This window comes from Mustelus asterias, chromosome 9, assembly GCF_964213995.1.
Source record: "Mustelus asterias chromosome 9, sMusAst1.hap1.1, whole genome shotgun sequence".
In the NCBI taxonomy this organism is placed as follows: Eukaryota; Metazoa; Chordata; class Chondrichthyes; order Carcharhiniformes; family Triakidae; genus Mustelus; species Mustelus asterias.
Window position 1 is genome coordinate 98,176,893 of NC_135809.1, and position 26,691 is coordinate 98,203,583.

The 26,691-nt window shown below is 44.0% G+C and overlaps 1 protein-coding gene across 5 annotated transcripts in view; it reads left to right on the forward strand.

The window, feature by feature from the left end:
• Positions 1–26,691, forward strand: part of abcc8 (ATP-binding cassette, sub-family C (CFTR/MRP), member 8) — a 230,982-nt gene that overhangs the window by 123,054 nt on the left and 81,237 nt on the right. For 3 of the 5 annotated variants that reach the window (XM_078220629.1, XM_078220628.1, XM_078220630.1), the window contains exons 11-17: positions 5,876–5,916; positions 6,955–7,100; positions 9,267–9,372; positions 9,667–9,777; positions 17,432–17,507; positions 22,020–22,125; positions 25,117–25,140. In XM_078220629.1, coding sequence (XP_078076755.1) covers positions 5,876–5,916; positions 6,955–7,100; positions 9,267–9,372; positions 9,667–9,777; positions 17,432–17,507; positions 22,020–22,125; positions 25,117–25,140 — 610 coding nt within the window. The remainder of the gene's footprint in view (positions 1–5,875; positions 5,917–6,954; positions 7,101–9,266; positions 9,373–9,666; positions 9,778–17,431; positions 17,508–22,019; positions 22,126–25,116; positions 25,141–26,691) is intronic. The other 2 variants (XM_078220631.1, XM_078220632.1) reach the window with 2 other exon arrangements.

Consider the following 26,691-nt stretch of genomic DNA (forward strand, 5'->3'; position numbering starts at 1 on the left):
ACGCCGGCATCTCCACATAGTGACTGGAAGCCAGTGTCCAGTGGCCTACCACAGGGATGTGTGTTGGGCCTCTTTTTACTCGTCATTTATATAAATGACATTGATGACTATGTGGGGGGTAGGATTAGTAAGTTTGTCTACTTACTAACTGTAGACGAGTGTGGCTAACAGTGAGGTTGAGTGTCTTGGGCTACAAGAAGATATAGACAGATTGGTCAAATGGGCAGATAAGTGGCAGATGGAATGTAATCCTGGAAAGTGTGAGTTGATACTCTTTGAAAGGAGTAATTTGATAGGAAAGTATTCAATGAATGGTGGGGCACTAGGAAGTTCGGTGGAACAAAGGGACCTTGGTGTATTTGTCCACAGATCTCTGAAAGCAGAAGGACATGTTAGTAGGGTGGTGAAAAAGGCATATGAGACACTTGACTTTATCAATTGAGGCACAGATTGCAAAAGCAGGGAAGTCATGTTGAGATGTATAGAACTTTGGTGAGGCCACAGCTAGAGAACTGTGTGCAGTTCTGGTCGCCACATTATTGGAAGGATGTGATTGCACTGGAGGGGGTGCAGAGGAGATTCACCAGGATGCTGCCTGGGATGGAAGATTTAAGTTATGAAGAGAGGTTGGATAGGCTTGTGTTGTTTTCGTTAGAATGGAGAAGACTGAGGGCGACCTGATCGAAGTGTACAAGATTATGAGAGACATGGACAGTGTGCATGAGGAGCAGCTATTCCCCTTAGTGATGGGTCAGTCACAAGGGGACATAGGTTCAAGGTGAAGGGCAGGAGGTTTGGGGGGGGGATGTGAGGAAAAACGTTTTTACCCAGAGGGTGGTGACCGTCTGGAATGCGCTGCCTGGGAGGGTGTTAGAGGCAGGTTGCCTCACATCCTTTAAAATGTATCTTGATGAGCACTTGGCACATCATAACATTCAGGGCTATGGGCCAAGTGCTGGCAGATGGGATTAGGTGGGCGTTCACGTGTTTGTAATGCGTCGGTGTGGATTTGATGAGCTGAAGGACCTCTTCTGTGCTCTATGATTCTATGAAATAGTGGAAACATTGCAGGGAACTATTCAACTAAACCTTTCATCATTGCCAAAAGCAAGAAGGTGAATTGGTCACACAGTGTGTAGCTACCTTGAAGAGACTAGCTGAGCACTGCGAACTGCGGGATGTCTTGAATGACACCATTAGAGATAGATTAGTCTATGGCTTAAGGAGCAAGTCTATTCAAAACAGTTGTTAACAAAAAGCAACCTAACTCTAAAGAAAGCTTTGGAAATTGCTGTATCCATGGAATTAGCAGCCAAAGAAGCTCAACAGTTGAGTTTGAACACAAGAATTCGTAAGATGTCAGTCGAAAACTGAACACAGACGCAGACATACAATTGCCATCAGTATGCAAAAACTGGGCACTCAGCAGCAGATTGTTGATGCAAAGGCATCGTGTGCAGGAACTGTAGCTAAAAGGGCCACATTGAATGTGCCTTTTGAAAAAGAAACAAGTTTCAGGCCAGAATTCCAAAAACCAAAAGCTGAATGCATCAAAAGAAATGCTGAATAAGTATTTATATGATACAAAAAGAGCATGAAAAAGGACATGAGTTACAGTCTAAAGATGAACTGTCATTAAACATACTGGCTATTGCTGGTACAACAAACTGTTACTGGGTCACTCCTTTACTGGATGAACAGCTGGCAAAAATGGAGGTGGACAATAGAGCTGTAGTTTCATTGATACCAGAAGCTGTTTACCAAGAAAAGCTTCAAAACCCTACAATACCCCTGGGCGTTGGCACTTTACCCCTTGGGCAGTGCCAGGGAGCCCAGGCTGGCACAGCCAAGGTTTCAGTGCCCAGGTGGCACTCCCCAGCGCCCAACCCTCTGGGGGGGGGGCATCAATTGCCCCCCCTTCACTCCAGCGGTGTCGGGCTGCCAGCTCCCCACAAGTGGGGAATTATACTAAACCCTGCTGAAATGAAATACTCCTGGGGGGCAGGGGAGGCAAGCGGGCCTGGGACTGAAGTCACCGGGCCCACTAATGGTATTAAAATTGTATGGAGATGCTAATTTAAATAAATTATGCTGCTGGGCCAATTTTTGGCGCGGAGCTGACGGCACTGAAAATCTGGCTGCCGGAGACTACGGAGACCGTAGCACCCAGCGAGGAGCCTGCAAAACGGCTGCCGCTAGAGTCTCCTGTGAGAATCGCCCCATAATGTTAGGTAGAAGGTTCAGTTTGCCCAAACCTTAGCTGAAACCATTGTGGCATTTCCCCTTCTTCCACAGTACCTACACAACGCAATGCTGCGCAATATTAAAATTGATGCTATATAAACCAGAAGACATCATTCAACTTTGTTGTAGTGTCCAGGTCAAGTTTCAGAACAAAATCTGTTCTTTTCACTTACCCAAACGTAAATCCCTTGATTCAATATTGAATTAGGAATTGATCTAATTAGCTTTTGAATACGTTAACACTCACCGCACTAGGTGGCAGTATATTCCATAAATTGACTATTAAGCGTGAAGAAGTTGCCTTTGTAGGGCAGTTTCTGTGATTTTTAATGCTGCCCTTTGGCTCCTCAAGTTTGGTTCTGCACATTAAACTTGAACCATTATGAGGCAATGGAGTGAATGGAGACATTCACTCCATTGGCTCATAATGGTTCAAGTCCAATCTACCCAGTAGGGAGAAATCTGGCTGTATAACATTCATAAAACCATCATGCTTCCATTTGCATTATCTTGCATTGAGTCTCGAGGAGTCTATTATATATTATATTTTTAGTAACCTCATTCCAGCAGCTTCAGTTAGTCTTGATGTTGTTTAAGCACCCTTAACAATGACCTACAGGTTAACAGATAGCAAGAAATGAATCAAAATTGTTAATTCAATTGAGACTATTGATGATGTTTCCTAATTTATCATTGGCAAAATTCTCCAGCATCTAAGTTCTCCTGAAACTTTACTACCATCCATTTGTTATGGAGCAAGAAATGTGATTGAAAGGCTCTTCAAACTAGTTATTTTGGGTTGTGTACCAGGAGTAAACAAAGAAAAATAGATGGAAGGCCTATTACCAGAGTCTGGCCCCAAAGAGTGTTCCTCTTCTGGTAAACCCTCTTCTGCCACTGGGCCAGAAAGATCCAGCCCAATGTTTCAAGTAGATGAAATTTCATCAGAACTGGAAAACTGTGGAGATGTAACATAGTGCAGAGGTGAATATATGTTCAGTGCATACTGACATCACGTTGGAGGTGGCAAGGTGAAGGAAGAGCTATTGAAATTGAAGGCTGGTGGGATGGAAGGTGAAGACAAAGGGAAACCTATAGTGTTTCTTGGAGGGAAGAAATGGGTGGGAGCAAACGTGGAGGAAATGGGATGGACACAGTCGAGGACCCTGTCAGCCATGCTGGAGAGGAATCCTCAACTGAGAAGAATGGAAGATTGGTTCCACCTGTGGCAGGAAACCTCGCAAGTTTGACAGACCAGCCAAAGATCTGTTGACTTTTGGCAGGAATTTCTTGTCCTGAATCCTGACCATATTGAAGCACTGATGTGGAAGATGGCATCATTCGAACAGTTGTGATGGGATGGAGAATTGAATAGAGCCCTTGCAGGCAAACAGGGTTAGACAGGGTAGATTCAGAAAGAATGTACCCAATGGTGGAGGAGTCCAGAACTAGTACTTCATGAAGAAGCCAATTAGTTTAATATTTTCTTTAGCTTTATATATTTCATAGTTTGAGGATAACGGATAAACCTTTTAGGACTGAGGTGAGGAGAAATTTCTTCACCCAGAGGGTGGTGAATGTATGGAATTCACTACCACAGTAAGCAGTTGAGGTCAAAATGTTGTCTGATTTCAAGAAAAAATTAGAGATAGATTTTGGGGCTAAAGGGATCAAGGGATATGGGGGGAGGGGGGATCAGGATATTGAATTTGATGATCAACCGTGACAAAAATGAATAGAGGAGCAGGCTCGAAGGGTCAAATGGCCTACTTCTGCTTTTAGTTTCTATGTTTCTATGAAATATGGTGGAAAGAAGTGTAGTCAAGATAGCTGTCGCAGTCAGCAGGTTTTTTGTGAATATTGATCAATAGCTTATCCTCAGAAATGGAAATAGTGAAGTCAGAGAACAGAAATGAAGAATTTGAGATGGACAATGGGAATGTCGCGCAAGGGTGAAAATTGGAAGCCAAGTTGATGGGATTTTCCAGTTGAGGAAATGGCAGCAATATGGTACAATATGGTAGGGGCTGCACGGTGGCACAGTGGTTAGCACTACTGCCTCACAGCACCAGGGACCTGGGTTCGATTCCCAGCTTGGGTCACTGTCTGTGTGGAGTCTGCACATTCTCCGTGCCTGCATGGGTTTCCTCCGGGTGCTCCGGTTTCCTCCCACAGTCCAAAGACGTGCTGGTTCGGTGCATTGGCCATGTTAAATTCTCCCTCAGTGTACCCGAACAGGCGCCAGAGTGTGGCGACTAGGGGATCTTCACAGTATCTTCATTATAGTGTGAATGTAAGCCTACTTGTGATTAATAAATAAACTTTTACTTTAAACTGGAATGTAGAACTCCAAATGACATTGCTGGCATCAAATCTGATTGGCCTGCCTGCACACTTCACTGAAATATTCACTGTGTACTCACTAAGTGGGTCAGGATTTGGGTCAGGAGTGTGCGAGCGTTCTGCAGATGTCCTTTGGAACTCACAAGGACTCAACACCCCCAGAAACTAAATATTTATGTAAACACAAACTTTTAATAATACAATGAACTGTTACAGTAGTACTTCATGAAGAAGTCAATTAGTTTAATATTTTCTTTAGCTTTATATATTTCATGGTATTCACTATGAAAACCCGTATCCTAAACTAATTGGCAGTAAAAATAAAAACTTGCATCTCATTCTTCTAGCAAGAGAAGATGGGAATGTACACTCTGTCCTCATTAGAAATAAAATATTCCGGGTTCAGCATAAGCAACTTAATGGGGAGCCGTGTCGTCTGGCATCCTGCACTTGAGTCAATATTTGTCTTTTTAGTTTAGTTGCAATCTCAGCACCCCCCCCACCCCACGCCCCTTCCCCCTCCTCAACCCCCTCCACACTCAAATCTCAGTGTGACTTTGCAACAGGCTAGCTTTTTCAGATGTTCCCCCTTTGGTTCCACTAATCAATGAAGATGGATGGGCAAAGATTAGACTGTCTGCGAAGCAAGTAAATATCTCAGCTACTGCGATAGTCACGCACCAAAGTGAAACACAAAAGTAGGCGTTCCCAAGCTGCAACTATTAGACCATAAGATACAGGAGCGGAATTAGGCCATTTAGTCCATCGAGTCTGCTCCACCATTCAATCATGGCTGATAAGTTTCTCAACCCCATTCTCCCACCTTTTTCCCTTTGATCCCCTCACCAATCAAGCACCTATCTATCACTGTCTTAAACACACTCAATGACCTGGCCTCGACAGCTTTGTGGCAATGAATTCCATTGATTCACCACCCTCTGGCTGAAGAAATTCCTCCTCATCTCGGTTCTAAAGGGTCATCCCTTTATTCTGAGGCTGTACCCGTGGATCCTAGTCTCTCCACTCATGGAAACATCTTCCCCATGTCCACTCTATCCAGGCCTTACATTATTCTGTAAGTTTCAATGTGATCCCTCCCTCAACCTTCTACACTCCATTGAATACAGAGTCCTCAAACGCTCCTCATTGGTGTAACCCATGACCATTTAGAACCTTCAGTCCTATGTCCTGTAAAATTCAAGCCAGATTTCCAGAATGAAACACAGTCTACTGTTCATACTGAACTATTTTCACCTTGTAGCTTCACCAGGTTTTCTCTTATTTGCAGTTTTCATGAATGCAGCAATACCGATTGCAGCAGTCCTCACAGTAAGTAGCTGGTATTTAATTTACTCCAACAAAATGATATATTTCCTTTGTAAACATTAGCCTCATACGTTGAAATTACTGATATTTTAACAATGGAGAAATACTGACAGACGGATAGATACAATTTCCTAAGTCATTGATTTCTAAACCTTTTTTCAGAGGCTATGACTTAATTCTCTGATCTATTCCGCAAGTGGCCCACCCACTCTGTATTCCCCTGAGAACCGATGAAAATGGATGAGGCTAGCTTATCTATAATTGCCATGTGTCTTATGTCCTAAATGTTACATCTAAATTTGCTGATGTATTTCCCTTTAAATTCCCAGTGGTCCTCTGGTGTAGTGAGTCCTATGATCTGGCAAATAACGGTAAATGACCAAGGCCTCAAAATCACTCCCGCAGTTTCTTCACTGCCGGTATGGGTCAGTTGGCAGCACGCACGTTAAAATGAACCTCATTGAATTTATGTATCATGATTAATAATGGTCACAGCTACCCAGAAAGAGTGGGAAGTAGTTGCCAGCCTCGGAAAAATTAGTTCATGTTCGAGAAAACGTTCCTTGCGATCGAGGTCGAGAGTAGCAGTTCTGCTGCTTCTGGTCCCACCAAGGAAAGTAAAAATCTTAAACAAAAGACCTGTTCAGCTTCCCAATACCCTTCCCACTGACCTGCTATCTGTGTGGTGGTCTATTGATATTATTAGCTCCCTGTGATCAAGCATGATTTAGGAACTTACAGGCTTTGGCCTGGCCATTTAGCTACCTGTACGGAAATATCCAGTCGCATATTGGAAAAGTGAGATCCAGGCAGCTTTCTGGTGAATAAATAACCCAGGCATTTTTAATGCCCGCCTGCCTGGTTTTCATTGGATGGTTATAATTAGAATCTCTGGTTAAAGTGTTCAAAACAAGACTCATTTATGTAAAAAGTGGCTTGTTCAGTTTTTGAGCGTGATTACTTTGCAAATCTAATTTTGAATGTATTTTTATTTGCTCATGCTGAGATGATTTCAATTATGTTTTCTAATTTTCCCAAAAGACCTTTGTTGTTCACACCCACCTGTACGAGAATGCAGATCTCTCGCCAGCAGTGGCCTTCGCATCACTCTCCCTCTTCCACATCTTGGTCACACCCCTCTTCCTGCTCTCCAGTGTGGTCCGTTCTACTGTCAAAGCTTTAGTGAGGTAAAATACTCTTCAAAGACCACGTTTGCCCTTTTGGTTCACTTAATGCTGTCACAATGCATGGATGCTAAAATCGAGAGAATAGCGAGAGCAGCTAGTGCACTTCTGTGGCACCTGAAACATCAAAGAGTCAGAGGTTTAAAGTTTAAAGTTTACTTATTAGTGTCACAGGTAGGCTTACATTCACACTGCAGTGAAGTTACTGTGTAAATCCCCTAGTCGCCACACTCTGGCATCTGTTCAGGTACACAGAGGGAGAATTTAGCATAGCCAATGCACCTAACCAGCATGGGAGGTAAACACAAGTCAGCTCTCAACACAACTCTTTGAGACCCATCTCCATATAAATGGCCCACCAGGCTCACTATTTTCATTCCAGGGAGGCAGGGGAGGGATTGAGTGAAAAACTGCTGGTGCCGGGAATGGGGCCAGGAATCCTGGGATCTTGTCCCACCCCCGCCCTTTTAAAAGGCCTTCGGAGTCATCCCAACTCCATGCAAATCCAGCCCTAAGAGACAATGGGATCTGCAAACTAGCAATAGGGAATTGGTTTTATAGTGCAGTGCTTTCCAAACTTTTTCCCGGTGGATTCACACTTTAATGCCTCGGACTATGTGTGACGCCAGAGTAAAAATTCTGGGTTGGATGCAAGAGTTTTGGGGGCACGCAAGGAGACCTCAGTTGTCAAGTGGGGCCTCACAGCATTCCGAAGTGAATCCAAATCCACAACAGCCATGGCTGCAACTGAGCAAAATCTCGTCTGGGGTCGCGATTCACAATTTGGGAAACCCTGTTACAGTGTAATCATTTATGTCTTCATCAGGTCAGGTAGCTGGTGCAGGAGACAGCTGGAACAATGGCTTAGGAATCTTATGAGGCTATGGACCCAAAGCAGCTGTCCCCAGCCAATCCTCAGTTCTGCCAGGGCCTTTGGTAGATAAGGTAGCACCAAGAGTGAGAGGCAAAGCTAGGGCTGGGGAGGCTCAAGGACTCCTTGAGGCTCTTGGGTGTGGTGGCAGGAGGGGCGGGCAAGCGAGTAGATCGGAGTATTCTATATCACCCTGTAAAAGAAAGATTTCACTAAATAGAAGATTTTTAAAACATCACCTTGGCTTCTTCTTCCAGTCAGCCACAGCAGCCATGGGTTGAATGTTGGTTCCCACGCAATGCAGGACTCACCCTGACATGATGTTAAAATCACTACTGAGCCACAACTTCTGCATTTAAGCATGCCCCTAGCTAACTGTAGCAAGTGCCTTGGTTGACTTAAGAGTCAAACAAATGTTACGAGACAAGAATGGACCTCTGACTGGTAAATGGACCCAGCTCAGTGTTAACCCCTCTGAAACGCCTTTCTTGCTGGGTGGAGGCAGGGTTGGGGAGGGGAGAGCGCTTAGAATGGACAGAAGCTAGAAAGAAAACAGGCCAGAAATAATTTGGATTAACCTTTATAATCAGTTATTCTATAATTCCTATACAAAAGCATTGACAGCATCAATGGGGGAGGGGAGAGAAATATCTCGGAGGAGCTGCTGAGCTGAGCAGGCAGCTGAAGTGATATGCAGATGCTGCAAGGGAAATCGGTGTGGGTTTCTGTTTCAGACCACGGTGCAGTAAGTGTTGCTAAAAGATGCACATTTAGACATTAGCTGACATGTATTACTGCACATGTCAGTGAGAGCGAAAACAAAAAGTCAAAATGTGTTTTGTAAACTTTAACCAATAAAGGGAAATGTATTCCTGAGATAGAACTGGGTTAGGCCAACTGAAAACCCTCTTCTCACCCATCCCAGCTAGTTTAATAACCTGTCATTAAGCACTACACATCAGGAAAATGCATATTTGTGCAACATAATGGAATGAGGTCAGTGTCTGTGGACTTCTCATAGAATTCTACAGTGCAGAAGGAGGCCATTTGGTCCATTGAGTCTGCACCAACCACAATCCCACCCAGGCCCTATCCCTATAACCCCATGCATTTACCCTAGCTAGTTCCCCTTGACTTGTACTCAACACATGTCTAAGAGAAAACAGAACAACATTTGTAAGAGTTTGAAATATTTCTCACATCAAGATTGAGCTGTTTTATCAGTTATCATTGCGTGGATAAGTGCAGTCACATGATTTCCCAGTGTTGATTGATAAGTCACTATATCTTTTGTTCAGTGTGCAGAAACTAAGCGAATTCTTCTCGAGTGAAGAAATTGGAGAGGATCACAGCAGGGTTGTGGTGCAGCTGAACAGCGAAAATAATAGCAAATACCAGACTGTAGTGAGTATAAGTTGATATTTCTGCAATGCATCTAGCCAGCCAGCTCCTCAGTGCTACCCACCTCCTTCGCATCATTCCTGCCCCTTCACAGTGTGCCATGCAATGAAGTGACGCAGTAACTGAAAGTCCATCATGTTCATTCCTCATGTTAACAGCATCCATCTCGCAATTCACAAGCTATAACAAATGTGTTAATGGGATTCAAGCTATATGTGTGTTTGTGTGTATTTATTTAATTAGCACTTCTCATGCTATGAACACTTACCCTTCCGTTTTCCACTCACTCCTGCACAGCCGCTTAAAGTTATTAACCGCAAACGGCCCAGCAAGGAGGAATGGCACAATTACGAACCTCTGTCCAGGCAGCAGATAAGCGTCACAGAAGGAGATGATGTATTTATAAAGGTGAAATAATTGTCAATTATATCTACCTCTAAAACAGCTACTGTACTTGCCTTTTTTTAAATCTTTCTGAAGATGAGGATTGTTAGTTTTATAGTTTAGGTTATTTGCTTTTACGATGCACTTTTATTTTTAAAAGAAAATATTGTTATTTTTATAATTATATTGGGTCTGTGAAGACCAAAAAGATTTAGCTGCTGAAAATGTGGTCTGATGTAGCGGGCGGAATTCTCCATTTTTGAGACTAAGTGCAGCGGCGGTTGGCTCCGGCAGCACCTTTCCCATTGGCCAGAATGGCGGGATTCCCGCGCCAGATTTTGCGCTTGGAACTTTGTTAATTATACACAGGCGAATTCCCCTCTGAATCTCTTGGTGGGCTGGCAGTTGATGCATTTGCCCATCATCAGCTGGTAGCTTCAATGGTCCAGATGCCATATTTAAACACCTGTCCAGTACACTCGTGTAACTCTGTCCAACCCACCTGTTTTCATCAGACTCTGCAGGATGTCAGCAACACAGAGGGAATTGGCTAGCAGCCTCAAGAAGAAGTCTGTTCCTTGAATCAACCAGCCTCCCCCCCCGCATTCCCTCCCCCGCTTCCCCCCCTCCCAGCACAACAAGCTCATCACCTGCGAGGCACTCATGCCCCACCTTGGACTTCTACCCACCGCATCTCTGGTCTTTGTACATCCCCTTCCAGTGAACGATGTACTATCCCTTTGACTCCCCTTGTTTGTCAGCTTTTCAGGCAGCTATGTTACAGTTCAGCTTTCCTCTCCTTGGTCTATCCTCTGCCTTCCATTGTTCATCTTCTTCATCCACCTCCTTGCCCGTCTGCCTGCCATCATCAGCCCTCCACTCTCCTGCCCCCAGCACAGCCCTCCTATCACATTGTCTCCCTCTTTTTGTCAGGCCACACATTCCCCCACCCCGGCCTCACCTCAGACCCCACCCCCAGTTGAACTTAGGACATTTGGCTGCATGAATCCACAGCACAATGGTGTCCAGAGAAAGAATGGTGTGTGGAACCAAGGGAAAGGAGACCCCAGTTACTCAGGTGGGTCCATGGGTCCAGCAGCACGGTGCTGTCCATGAAGACCAACTTGACATGGAGATGGAGGCAGAAACCGGTCTGACCCGGCAGAGTGGTGAGCATCGCATCAGGAGCAGTGCAACATTATGGCAGAAAGGGTTTGTTGCACTCACCCCAAAGTCTCTTGCGAACTGAGGACCACCTTGTGCACGCAATAATCGGGTTTAGACCAACGTAATGACAGGACACTGGCGACTAGCTGAACATTCATGAGACGCAAATGAATGCAAATGGCATTCATGCCACCAGCCTGTGGGAGGACCAACTCATCAGTATCCCACCATCGGGAGAATGTTAAGCCAGCGGGTATCCGACTTTTTGGCTCCTGTTAGATTTTCCGCACCCACTTGCCATCAAACCCACTGCAGGGGAGGATGGGAGAATTCCACCCAGCGAAACAGGGCACAAATCCATCTGAATAAATGGACTACTGCTTCCTTTCAATGTAAAATGAACGACTTCTGTTAAAACTAGGTAACAAAATATGCAGGCAGTATTTTTAATCAATGAAAATAAGCAGCCTTGTTCTTCACATCTGTGAATGGGTGGATGATTAGAGAAGTAATCAGCAGTAATTGAAAACATGACAGAACCATGACAAATGCTGAGTGACACCCACTGAAGACTGTTTGAGATCTATAGTAAAGTAGCTGCGCTGGCAGTAATACTATTGTGCTTTGGATCCAGAATCACCCTACACTTCTACAAAACCTGACATACAGTAGTTTCTTTTTTTGTCATGTTCATGGAATCATAGAATCCTGACAGTACAGAAGGAGGGCATTCAGCCCATCGAGTCTGTACCGACCACAATCCCACCCTGTCCTTATTCCCATAACCCCACACATTTACCCTGCTAATCCCCCTGATATAGGGTCAATTTAGCAACCTAACCCACACATCTTTGGACTGTGGGGAGGAAACTGGAGCACCCGGAGGAAACCCATGCAGACACGGGGAGAAAGTGCAAACTCCACATAAACAGTGACCCAAGGCCAGAATTGAACCTGGGTCCCTGGCGTTGTGAGGCAGCAGTGCTAACTACTGTGCCACCGTGCCGCCCCATGATTATATTTCTAGTTTAGGCCCGGGGAGTTTCCATTTTCAATTGTAGGCATCATGAAGAACAAAAAAGGTGCAAAATGCATAGGTATGCGACACTAACTATGTTTTCGAGTGCTGCTGAATAGGCTCTTATTTTTCTGGATAAATACATTGCATAAACTATGTTCGGCAGTAATGTATCTATTGAGAAGGTAGGACTCTATGTAATTGCTGCAGTAACTCTGAGTTCAAAACATACCACATCTTCCATTACTCTGAATCACATTGACTGACCAATCCTGTTTCATCCTGATTGCACTACCATTTTATTGGTAGTGGATATACAGCAAAAATGTACATTTGAGTTCTGCATATCCTGCAACAACTGAAACTGTAGATCATATTATGGCAGAAATAATGGCCGGAGTTGTCTGGCCATTCACGCCAGCAGGACTTTCTGGTCCCGCCGGCAGTACAACCTCATCCGTGCGTTTCTTGGTGGCATGGGGTGCCTTCAATGGGAAATACCATTGACAGCAGTGGGATGAGAGAATCCCGCCGCCAGCAAAACACTGCCGCCATCCAACGCCAAGAGACACATGACTGGAAGGCCAGAGAATCTCACCCAGCATGTTTTTTATTTAGCTTGACCGACAATACAAGGGTGTTGGATGGTTCAATTACTCTTGTTACTCAAGTTGTAAAAACAAATTCAAGTGGAATTCAAAAGAGGCCTTACATCACACTTTAACAAACCATTGGAGTTATAACTAGCACAAAGGAAGATGGTTGTGGTTGTTGGATGTTGAACATCTCAGTCCCAGAATAATGTCGCAGGAGTTCCTCAGGGTAGTCTCTGAGGCCGAACCATCTTCAGTTGCTTCATGAATGAACTTTGCTCCAGCAAAAGGTCAGAAGTGTTCATGTTTGCTGAATATACTATATTCAGTTCCAGTTGTAACTCCCCAGTTAATAAAGCTATTTCATGCACAAATGCAACAAAACCTGGGCAGGTCTGATCAGTGGCAAGTTACATTTATGCCACACAAGTCCCAGGCAATGACCATCTCCAGCAAGAGAGAGTCTAACACTTCCTTGACATTCAATGGCATTTTCATCACCAAATCCCCACCATCAACACCCTAGATGTCATCATTGACCAGAAGTGTAACTGGTCCAGCCAAATAAATACTGTAGCTACTAGAGCAGGTCAGAAGTTGGATGTTCTGCAGTGTATAACCCACTCCCCGACAGACAAACATTATATACCATGACAGTAAATGTCCTGGTTGGAGTAGATGTAAAGAGCAGCAAATAGTTGAGACCCCAGCATTGATCCCTGTGCCACTCCACAGTTACCGTTTGCCAACCTGAAAATGATACATTTATTCTGACTCTTAGTAGTTAGTTAGCCAATCTTTTATCCAAGCTAATACATTATCCCAAACATAATGAGCTCTTTCTTGTGCCTTACTTGGTACCTTGTCGAATACCTTTTGGAAATCCAGATACACTGTCTCTATTGTTCTCCTTGACCCTACATGCTTGTTACATCTTCAAAGAACTTTCCTAAGTTTTTCAACCACAATTTCACTTTCATAAAATTATTTTGACTCTCCTCATTGTATTATGATTTTCTGAAATGTCCTGCTACTACTTCCTTAATAATGGATTCTGGTATTTTTCCAGTGACTGATGTTAGCCTAACTGGCCTACAGTTTCCTGCTTTCTTGAAATGCAGGCATTACGTTTGTGGCTTCGCAATCTGCTGGGACCTTTTCAGAATCTAGAAAATTTTGGAAGATTACAGTCAATGGATCCACCATCTCTGCAGTCACTTCTTTCAAGATCCTAGGATGCCAGCTGTCAGATTCCGAGGACTTGTCAGTTTTTAGTCCCACTAGCTTTGCTAGTTCTTTATCTATAGTGGTTTTCTTCATTCCTCTCTTTTGCCCTTTGGTTTATCTTGTAATGCTATTGGTGTCTTCTACCATGAAGGCAGAGGTCTTGTGGCGCAGTGGGTAGCAGGTTCGAGTCCCGTTCCAGAACTTGAAGGCCAAGGAAGGTGCATTCATAGCATGGTCAAACAGGCTGAGTGTGTCAACCTATAAATCTTTCCATACGCAACAATGGCTGGCGTTAAGAATGGGAGAGATGTCTGTCAGCCAAGCTTGATGTGGAGTGGTATCCCTCAAACTATAAGCCCTGGGAGGCAGACTAGCAACCTGTTCCAGGAATTACTCAGTTTGGGAACAGATAAAAGTCTGCCTTAGTGCACCACTGGGTACGGAAAGAGAATTGGAATTGAAACCATGAAGGCAGATACAAAATATTTGTTCAAAGTCTCTGCATTTCCTGGTTTTGGATTATTAATCCCCAGTCTCATCTTCTAAGGGACCAGCAGTCATTAAAAGACTGACTACTAATAGAGCAAAGAAACCACAAGCAGCAATGGAAACAGTTAGTAAATTTGTTTAGGGGTTAAGTTTAGTAATTTATAGACAGTGGTGGTAAGATAGAAGAACACTGGGGATGGTGAATTTTGAGGTGATGAAATATATGAGTGTGGTTTCACCATCTGAGGGCAAGGGAGAGCTGGAACAATGCAACAACAAAAAGCAATAATTCTTGTCACACAGAAAATTAAGATGGCTTTGGTTTTGCTGAAATTCAGCTAAGTCCCTTTTACCCATCACTCTCACACTTGCCAACTTACATAGGGGCTCCCAATCAAACAACACCAATCGGAATGGATTTTCCGCTTCTGTTTTCAGGGATGGGAATGAAAGAGGGGGTGGAGAACAGTGCGGGAGTCCCAACATGGCTTTTACGCTGGTGGGATCTCCCCAATCGATTGTCTCCCCCCCTTCCCCTACCAATGGTATAATGGGAAATCCAACTTTAAAAGTCAGGATCCCCATTTCCATGTATTTACATATCATTATCAGGACTTTACGCCTGATAGACCCCCATATTAAACTGTCCATTCGCGTTGGCGTGAGAGCATACCGATATGAATCATAACAGGTCTCCCACAACATGCACATGGTTCAAATTTTATTCATTTACATCAGGCTGCCCTCCGATCATTTATGAGCCCTCCCCGCCCCTTTCATATTTTTTGGCAAAGTGTTTACGAATACAGCAGGAAACCCCAGTAGGGTTTGCAGAGCGTGTAGCAATGGATGGGGTATAAGGATGGTAGAGGCCAGGATCAGGTCTGGGGGCTGTGGGGGGGAATGTCGGGACGATTCTCCCAAAAACATTCTAAGTGTCGAATTCGTGTGAAAACTGGAGTAAATCATGCTGGTCTTTTGAGTGGGAGTTCAGAGAAGAATCTCCCACACTCTGTGCATGGCAGAGTGTACTAATGTAAATCCTGTTAATAATCAGTGGACGGGGCCTATCCCCGCTGAAGAGACAGGCAATATAGCGCTGAGCGGGCCACTGCGCATATGTCGATCTGTCAGCGCTAAGATTGGCACATGCGCAATGGCCCCTGTCTGCCGGCCTCCCCATTGCAGGCCAGCTCGATCGCTAACCAGCCCCGTAACCCCCTCAACGCCGGCCCTCTCTTTCCCCCCCCCCCCCCCCCCCCCCCCACCCCCCACAGCCTGATCACTGGCCTCCCAAGCATGCTCAGGCCAGCCTTGACCCACCCCCTGGCAGCCCTGATCTCCCTCCTGCCCGTCCGTCCTTCCCCCCCTGCGATTCCCCCCCACTCTGCAGCCCCACCCACCCAGCAGGCTGACCCCCCCCCCCACTCAACCCTGAGAGGAGTGGGGAGCTATTGTAAACCCTGCTGGAGTGAAACATTCCTGCTGGGGGAGGCCAGCGGGCAAAGAGATTTCTGTCCCGGGTCCACTAGTGCCATTCAAATTGCATTAAAAATAGAAGCTGTATTCCTTAGGCAGCTCCGCACCTATTTACAGCGCAGAGCTGATGGTGCTGGAAACCGATGCTGGGAGATACGCTCGGGGCCCGGCACCTAGCACGAATCATGCTGGCCCCACTTAAATCGCCCGGCCTGCTACGCTAAAGGACCAGCGCAGCGGGATGGAAGAATTACCCCCATGAAGGCTGGAAATGGAGGTGGGAGGAGGACAGAGGCTGGGATCAGGGAAGGAAAAGGCTGGAATGGGAGTTGGGGATTAGTAATACTCCTGCTCCTCACAGCTCCATAGTCAGTTAAACATTTTTAAAATATTTAAAGTTTACCCTTTGGTAGCAGCCTGCAATGGTCCCATTGAGGACTGCCTCATAGGACAATTTGTAAACCTGATTTTCTTGAATACAGTGACACTGATGCTAGTGTAACTGCCCCTAGGGATGCTGATATTGCACAGAGGGCCTCAAACAGATGGTAAGCCTCTTACCTGTATATCCAAAGGAAATAAAACCTGTTTCAGGCATTGGCCTTGGACACCCAGAACTATATATTACTTTGGAGACGGGAGTAAGAGTGGAGGCTGTTTTGTGGTCAGGAAACTATTAAGTGTAGCTTTTCCAAAAACTGCAATATATCTTTGCATTTTATTTGTAGGTTTCTGCCCACACAGGCTGGCTTTATGTCGGGTAAGCTATCCTGTAGCACAAGATGGCAGCCAAGATGGGCTGAGAGCATCCAAGCCTTGGGGAGGTTGGAGGAGGGGGGATGTATGGGAGGGATGGGAGAGGTCAATAAGGGCTGGTGGTGGTGGTCACATTGGGGGGTCTCCAGTTGAGGAGTGGTTTGCAACTATGGGTGGGAAGTCCAATCATTAAATTAAAATACTGGGGGTCAAGTTGTAGATGGTGGGGATGGTTGGGGGGTGGGTAGATGGTGTGGTGGGGGGAGATGGCAGTCTAATGAGTCTGATTATGGGAGTTTTGGGCATGAAGATGATGAGATGGTGGTTGGAGAAGGAGGTGCGATTGTGTGGTGGGGGGATGAGGGAGAGGTGGGGGTGGGGGGTGGTAGCTGGTTGTCCAATGGAATCTGATTGCTGAAGTAGCTGGGCCTGCAGAAAACAGTGCTGCTTCACCTGGCCTACGAGCAATGTTGTAAAGATAATTTCCTAATTGAGGCCCATTTTGCCTCCTTTTGCCTGTCGGGTTTCCCTGAGCATCTTACAATTCTATTGCAGCACTCCAAGAACACAAATGCTCCCACGTTCGGGTGGCACAGCTGAGGCTGCTGAGCTGTCAGTTCTCTGATTGGCTAACAGCACTTGGGGGCTGGTCGATGTCCTTAATAGGGTGGCAGCCACTTAATTAACTGCCACCCATAAAATGCAGGTGGGAGTCTCGCTGCCCACCCGTGCGTGCCAGTGACACACATTTCCTCCCACCATCGGGACCTCCACACAAATGGTAAATTCCTGGTCTATCTCAGCATATTGTGGGGCATGTAAGGATAGCTATTTAACAAGCCACTATGTCTGGTTGTTCCTGAAACAGTAATGCTGATGATCTCTGAGGTCTTAGAGCAAATTGTATTTCACAGGTTTTTATTTCTAATACATTTTTATGTGACTGCAGGTGACAAATGGATTTTTTACCTGGACATCTGATGGAGCCCCAACTTTGTCTAACATTGAAATCAAGATCCCTCATGGTAGGACAGTGAATGAATTAAATTAACAATGAATGAAAAATGTTTCAATAATAAACTGTTGTTTTATTGATTGGGCTCATGAACTAATCAGCTGTCTTCCCTGTGGAGAGTTGCAGCTGCTGAAACCAGGAGTTGTGCTTTCCATTCTGTTGAACCTGGTAATGCTATTCAGCTGAGCGTGTAGGAATGTCCAAATTTACATTGTGAGGTGCATTGATTTCTTGCAAATATGAGACAGGAATCAGTTTAACTCTCACATTCTCTGACATCTCTGTCAATGCGATGAACCTCTATGATCCGTCTTTATTTACGGGTTCGGAAATGGAAACAGATGATTTTAAAACTAGAGTTCAGTGCTTTTACAGCATTTAACAATTCATTGATTGTGAGTATTTTATCAGTATACCATTGGAGTCTGGTCCCTGCCGGATTCCAGCACACACCTCACATAATAGCAACACTGGACAAGGCTCAATAAATAAATCAAGATTCAAATATGATGGGTTCAATGCTTTACAGTGTTTCCAAGTGGCCTGACTGGGGTGGATGAGACATTGCAGCTGCTTGAAGAACAGAAATGTACCCCATCTCAAAATGATAACATTGGTAAAAATAAATTTTAAAAGTACATTATTGGGCACCGGAAGTGGGCCAAGATAGTTAAAAGGCTCACAACTCCATATTGCGATGGGTTGGTGAATGGTGCGGTTGGAAAGCCAGGTACCTCACACCCATACATAGCAGCAGATGTTTGAAATTTGGCCTCTTTAGGCTGATGGGCAACCATGGTGGGCTTATAATAACCAGGTGCTTACTGGTCCCATGCTTTGGTATCCTAACCCTGACTTTAATACCTTGGTGGGGTCAGTGCTGGAACACACAGGCGGGCATGTATTTTTTTTATTCATTCATGGAATATCAGCCTCGCTGGAGAGATCAGCATTTATTGCCCAGCCTTCATTGTCCTTGAGATGTTGGTGGTGAGCTGCCTTCTGAACCACTGTGGCACTATGATGTATGTACACCTACAGTGCTGTGAGGTTTGGAGTTTCAGGATTTTGAGCCAGCGACAACGATGAAGGAATGAAATTATATTTTCAAGTTAGGATGCTGTATGACTTGGAGGGGAACCTGGTGCTGTTCCCATACCCTTGTTCTCATAGGTGTTGGGGATCACAAGTTTAGAGGGTCCTATCAAATAAGCCTGCAGTTCTTGAGAATGGTACAGTCTGTAGCCATGGTGGGCCGGTGATGGATGGAGTAAATGTTTAAGGTGGCGGATGAGCTGCCAATCAAACAATCTACTTTGTCCTGCAAAGTGTTGAGTTTCTAGAGTGTTGGAGTTTCACTCATCCAGGTAAATGGAGTGTATTGCATCAGAAGTCCTGTGTTACTGCTAGGATTGTGTTGGTAGGTGATTTTTGTGGCAGCTTACTACTGAGTCCTTACTACTGAAGAGATTTGAAGAAGAAAGGTTCTGCTTGAACAACCTTTTGGAATTTGTTGAGAAGGTAACAAGAAGAAGGCAAGGGTAGAGTTGTAAATTTCCAAAAGGCTTTCCGTAACGCCCAACATAATGGACTAATGAATGAAGTTAGAGTATTTGGAGTGAGGAAGCAATTAGCAGAATGGATAGCTGGCTGCTGGAAACAGAAAGCCGAGGGTTATGGTTTCCTGCTGAGAGCCTTTCTCCCCTCCCACTGCTCCCTTTTCCAGCAGCTTGTCCTGATTCACGTCACCGAGCTTTGCTCATTCTCCAAGTCACGCTGTATCCTGAGGGGAATGCTGACCAGTGCACCCATGCCACAGGTGACTGATTTGTGCAGAAATCTTGAAGTCAGCAAATATCCTCAAGTTGCCTCATCACTGCCTTTAGAGTATGACAAAGTTAAGCAACTATAAGGAACAGCAGACACTTGTAAAATTTAAGCAAGAGCTAATAGAAATCAGCCAACAGCTAACCTGTAAGTAGTTGATGATCATTTTAAATGGTGCTCCTAAAGAGTCCTTCCTGCTGAATGTCTGCACAGCTGTGCAAAGTTAAGCTAGAGCATGAGCTCTAACATAGCACTGTCATATTAAAGCAGCATGCTGTCATGCTCTGTCATGCTTCCCGCAGATATTCATTGCATGTGCATTAACATGGTGCAGCTCACCTCAAAAGTGTGTGTCTGCACCACCAACTCCAATCAATGGGTACTACTGATCTAAATTTCACATTGTATGTTTGTATATCCAGCATTCAATAGCTACCATGATTGCATTCGTAAGAGGTAAGGACTTGCTGCTGAAGCTCTGCACCTCTAACTAATAGAATCACTATTCAATAAGTTACACAGCATTTCATTGATAATGTAAGGAACATGGTGACTATGAACGCTCACTTTTATAGTAAGCAATAATGGATACTATAAAACTTAAGAAAAGTTCGTGTCATATGTCTCCTTAACAATGACTCACCCTGAAGCTTTTTAGTTGCCTAATAAGTAACTAAAGGGAGTCCTCCTTTAAGGAAGATAATCAGGATTTCTTTGGAGTCAACGTAGTTGTAAGATAGCACAATTGGTGAAAGAGCATTAATGTTTCAATTATTCAAACTTTCATGGCAGATTCAGTTATCTACTCCAAGAACTAGATAACTCCAGTTTGTTCCAGAGTACTACTTAACACTGACCAGGCAACATGGCTCACCAATGGCCAATAGGAATTTTTCCATGTGGTTTCAGATAACCCTGTAACATACTGCCCAAATAAGAGGGAGTCATAATCACCTAGACATACAATAGGAAACTCCCCATGTGTAAGTTATATGATTGTAGAAATCTAACCTCCAGAAGTAAGCCTATGCTTTGCCAACCTAGGCTTCAGCTTTCTGCTGGGATAATGTGATAAAGGTTTGCGCTACATATAGGCAAATAGAAATTGTACCTATCTAGTTTTTGAAGCAACTCAGTTTTCAAATCTTTAAAAATAATGATGGGTTTCTGCTTGTTTTAGATCAAAATAAAACGTTTGTGGCCAAATTGGGATATAGGGAAAACTGTTAAACTGAGCTCTGAAGAAGACAGTTATGGATGCCATAGTCCTATTAATCTTGAAGTGAACTACTTAAACACTGAGACATGTATTTTTTTGTCCAAGTCAGCCGAATAAAACCTGTGTTGATGTTAGAGGTAGCGCTGAGCCTAACCACCCTGGTGTGTATCTTCTGATATGCTGAGAGCATTATTCTTGAATGACATTTGATCAATTGGAAATGTCACCGCAGTGTTATTTAACATGTTTGTAAATGGGATGGTGTTTAGGTGCAGGGTTACATTTTGTAGCTTATATTCAAATATCACAAGATACTTATGAATGATGATGGCCATTCAATATTTTCCAACACACCCATCCAGAAAAATCCAACACTGCCCCAAAGCTGTCCGTAGTTGCTTCTTAAATTACCCTGGGATTTTCACCTCCACTACATTGCCCAGAAGTCGATTACAAATGTTTATGTGGGAACCTTCTGATGATGGTCCCAAAATTACATTTTACTCATTTGGGCTTGTGTTACTCTCAAAGTTTAATTTATATGTCGTCCAATGCATTAGCTACATGTAGATAACTGAGAATCCAGAAAAATGATTGCATTTATGATTCATAATTTTTAAACACTTGGTAATAGAGAAGTTCATACCAGCCTCACTGAATGGAAAGAAGAGCAGTCTTCATGGTTAGCTTGACTAATGGGAATAATCACTCCAGGCCAGCAGAAGAAAGTAAATTCAATAAATAACCAGCAGCTCCAATAGAACATCGCATGGCAATGGACAAGCAGCATCCACATGAAAGGAGAGTAGGGATGGGATCTGCTGCATTTTGTTAACATTTTTACCAATCAGCCTAAGGCAGTCAAAGTACCACTCACAGCTGCTATAGAGAAATCGAGAAGCTGCACTTAGATATATCTGATAAATTTGTGGCATAATTTCAGGATAAAAACTGTAAAATTTTGCAGTGAATTAGATTAGATGTTTGGAAATACACACGTGAAGTTTAATTACCAATATTGTCTGAGTGCACATGTCATTTTGTACCAAATTTGGAGCACATGGCTAAACCATTGTTACTGGTGCCATACGTGTGGCTAGCCAGCTAAGGGACAACAATGACTTATAGTAATTTTCTGGATTCACCTTTTTGATACAATTTACGATCACCTGTCCTTTATAAGAATCAGGTCTCTGATGTCTCCTTTCCAAGCTGAAAATCCTAAGCATTTCCAGTCTTTTCTCATAACTCAGACCTCTGACAATAGCCCTGTAGCTCCATTAGCAAGTGATTGACTCCATGACTTAGTCTTTGTGCATTTTGTTTTTTTTATAATAAAGCTGCATGGAGAAACCAAACAAGAGACAACATTCCCTGCTCATTATATACTCATTGGGCAGAAACAACTCAAACTGTAAAATGTGATGAATCAATGTATCGATAATGTACAGTTAAAAAGGTTCCTTCTTTCCTCAGGACAGCTAACCATGATAGTTGGTCAGGTCGGGTGCGGCAAATCATCCCTCCTCTTGGCAGTTCTTGGAGAAATGCAAAAAAATTCTGGAAATGTCTACTGGAACAGGTATTGAGGCTGCCAAATGATATTTAGCTGTGTAGTCATCTGGTAGGGCAGAACTTGAGTATGACTGAAAAAAAGAGACATGCTGTCAAAATTTTTGTCTTGCACTCATCAGGGTAGCTTGCAAGAAATATCCAACAGCAACAGGGAACAACAATTTATACTGCATGAAAAGAGAGTGCTGATTGGTTGGCAAGTGGACTCTGATTGGTGGAGGCATTGCCATGGCGAATGCAGCATGGAACAGTTAACTGCCAAGCTTTGTTCAAATTCAAACTGGGCAGTTCAACTCGGGTCAAGGCATTGTCGTGGGGAGTGTACCGGGGATGACTGTTTACTAAGCTTTTATTTTGTTCAAAAAGGCACAATGTGTGCACATGTTCCTTCTGTCTGCAAAGGACAGGGCCCTGTGTGTAAATATATGTAGCTTCTTGCATGCATGAATAAGCCTCACTGTTAGCCTGACTGAAGATTTTAAATTGGTTTTCAGTGTAATTCTTAACAGTCAGGATTGTTTTACAGATGCTGTCCAATCACGGAATCAGATCTTGGCCGAAATTCTCTGATCTCACCTGTAGTCCCGCTGCTATGAACGGAGATTTGGCTGAACACTAAATTCTCCATTCTGCCTGGAGCGGTAGCGGAGCTTGTGAAACCAAAGAATTCCAGTCCTTAAGTTGGACACCAAGGGTGAAATTCTTCAATGGTCCCACCAGCAGGTTCAAAGGCAGGCAGGGGAGAGAGAATTTGGTGAGAGTCAGAAAATTGGTTTCATGCCGGCGTGCATTTCTAGTGGGATCTTCCGCTAGTGCCCGCTGTGGCGGATTGGGAAACACACTGGAGGCTGGTGTGAAACAGATTTGTATCTTGCTAATGGGGTGCAGATAACCACCTGGCTGGAATCTTCCACCCACAGCCGATTTTCCACAATGCCAGTGGGAAAACACATCAATCCAGAGCACGTTTGGAACGATGTGGTGTGCGGAAGTGAGGACTCACCTGAATAATGCCTGGGGCTGCCACTGGAGTTCAGGATGGAGGCCACTAGAATAGTGGACCCCGGAACACTACAGCAGTATGTAATGGGATCATCTACAGGTGGGTCTCCCAGATTCATTGTCACGAGGAGACACATCTTCCAGCATCAGAATGTTTGTAGAGAATCATCTTCTTTATCAAGGGATCCATCTTCTTGCCTCAGAGAATTTATGGAGGTCCATCGTTTTCAGGCGGGCCATCTTCTTTCTTAAATGGTGCGTCTGTGATGTTGGGTGCCTTTTCAATACGGCGCCAAGATATGATGGCGGGACTCATGCCTGCTCCACCACGGAATATTAATGAGGTCAGGGATGGAAGGTACAGCACAGTTACCTCCCTAGCAGGAAAGACTCCACATTCCCATACCCACAATCGGGCTTAGTGAGATGGAAAAATTCCACACTTTGTTTTGAGTTTTGCACACATGCTGATTGGGTAAGGTCAATACTTTGCCTGTTGTGAACAGCCGAAAGGACATGCCGCTAGATACAATCTAATAATTCCTGGAACGTATGGCCTAAATACTTGGCACCACACCATGCATTCTCCATGGCAGTGCCTCCATCAGAGTCCACATGCCAATCTCATGCAGTATAAATTGTTGTTTCACTGTTATTAATGGAAATTTCTTGTGATCTATCCTAATGAGTGCCAGACAAAAAGCTTTAGGAGCATGTCTTTCATTCATTAATTAAGATGCGCCCTGAATTGTAACAGCTTTGGTAATAAGAGGCGGCACAATGGCATAGTGGTTAGCACTGCTGCTTCACAGCGTCAGGGACACAGGTTCGATTCCTGGCTTGGGTCACTGTCTGTGTGAAATTTGCAGGTTCTCCCGTGGCTGCGTGGGTTTCCTCCGTGTTCTCCGGTTTCCTCACACAGTCCAAAAGTGCTGGTTAGATGCATTGGCCATGCTAAATTCTCCCTCAGTGTACCCGAACAGGTGCCGGAGTGTGGCGAGTGTGGGATTTTCACAGTAACTTCATTGCAATGTTAATGTAAGCCTACGTGTGACTAATAAATAAATAATAATATGTTGAATCCACTGTAATCAGTAATCATATGCTTCATGAATTCTCTTCACACCTTTGTATCCCTGAGTCACTTTTGCTTTGCCCTGTTAACTAAAAGATATTCAAAAGTTCTATACCCAGATTATAACTTTAAACTATAAGGAGACAAAACAAATGTAATCATGGAACCTTATCCCAGCTCTTTTGGAATTCAGTATATGAGAAATCAAGACTGCGATCCCCCCCCCCAGCTCCTCTGTCTGTAACTCTCCTTTGTGTCTGCAGCTTTCCTTTGTATCTACCAGCTACATGGCTTCTTTCTTGACTTCCTTCTGTTGGTACAGATTTCAGGTCATGTTGCCATATCACTTAGACCAATATTGCCTATTATGCAAGGAAATTACAATTGGTCCCTTTACAAATGATGCAAACTCTTAAAAGTCTTTTACAGGTATTCTTTAAAACAGTTACAGATTCCACAGACATTTTAAAGAATTAACAAATTTTCCTTACCATTCTGCTTTCAGGTCAAAGTTCTTCATAGTATTACATGATATCTTTATTCATTCTGTTTGATTTTTCAATAAAATGTGAAACTGAGGCCCTCTCTGTCTTCTCGCCTGAACCATAAAGGACCCTAAGGCACTATTTGATGTAGAATAGAGGAATTTTACAATGTTCTGGCCAACATTTATCCCCCAGCTAACACCTAAAAATTGATGAACCATGCATTTATTACTTAGCTGGTTGTGGGATCTTGCTATGAGTAAATTGGTTGCCACATTTCTGATATTACAACAGTGAGTGCATTGCAAAATTACATAATTGGCTGCAAAGTACTTGGAATACTCTGAAGTGCTATATAATTACAAGTTCCTTCTTCTTTGTTTTATTCTGTTTGTCTAACCTGTTTTCCTTAACCCTCCTCTGGCATTCGTGACAGTGAACGCATGGAAGGAGAATGCAGGTATGGTCTCCAGTTCTGTTTACTATACATTACTGCCCCAATATCCTTCTGCAGTTCAAGGACAAGACTAAAAATAGATGATATTTGTCTAAAGCATAATACCGCAGATGTTGGAAATCTGAGGATAATAAACAGAAAATGCTGGGGATACTCAGCAAGCCGGACAACATCTGTGGAGAGAGAAAAACAGAGTTAACGGCCGGGATTTTATGACTTCGCTGGGGCGAGACTCGTAAAATCCTGCTCAAGCCAATGGAGAATTCTGTTCTGCGAGCCTCACCCGCCCCGATTTTGGGGCGGGCGAGGCGGTAGAATTCTGGTCAATATTTCACCTTGATGCCCTTTCACCAGGCAAAACATTAAGTCTCTTTCTCTCTCTAGAGGTGCTGCCTGACCTGCTGGTAATTTTCGATAACTTATCTTTATCACACTCTGGCTTATTTGTGACCACATATTGTTTATTTCCATGGATTAAAGGTTTGTAAACAGTCAGGGTTTTTTGTACAAGAGCAAAATACTGCAGATGTTGGAAATCAGAAATATTCAGCAGATCAGGTAACATCCGTGGAAAGATGTTTCAGGTCAATAGCCTTTACTCTGAGGTGTCAGTCTGGTGAAGCTACAACACAGGACTATTTGCATGTGAAACAAAGCTAAGCGCTCCCACAACCAATCGATCAGGTCTAAGCTCTGCAGTTCTGTCAAGATCCAGTAAAAAATGATGGTGGACAATTCAACAACAAACTGGAGGAGGAGGCTTCACTAATATCTCCATCCTCGACAATGGGGGAAGCCCTGCACCTCAATGCAAAAGACAAGTATGAAGCATTTGCTATCATCTTTAGCCAGAAATGCCAAGTGGATGATCCATCACGGCCTCTTCCTCAGGTCCCTGGCATCACAGATACCAATCTTTAGCCAATTCGATTTACTCCAAGAAACAGCTGAGGGCACTGGATAGATGCTGCAAAGGCTATGGGTCCTGACAACATTCCAGAAACAGTACTGAAGTCGTGTGCTTTAGAATTAGCTGTGCCTTAGTCTTAGCACAGCTACAACATTGGCATATACCTGAAAAATTTCCCAGGTATGTCCTGTGCACAAAAAGCAGGACAAATCATACCAGGCCAATTACCAACCCATCAGTCAACACTCGATCATCAATAAAGTGATGGAAAATGTTGTCAACACTGCTATCAAGCAACATTATTCAGTAATAACCTACACACCAACACTCAGTTTGTGTTCCACTTGTGCCACTTGGCTCCTGCAGATTACTTCTGCACATCAGTGTCAATTATAAGGGGGCACAGGTTCAAGGTGAGAAGGGAAAAGTTTAAGGGAGATGTGCGGGATAAGTTTTTCATGCAGAGTGGTGGGTGCCTGGAATGCACTGCCAGAGGAGGTGTAGAAGCAGGCACATTAGCAACATTTAAGAGGCATCTGGATGGGTACATGAATAGAGAGGGAATGGAGGGATACGGATCGAGTAAGGGTAGGTTTTTTTTAGTTTAGTTAGGGCATCATGATTGGCACAGGCTTGGAGGGCTG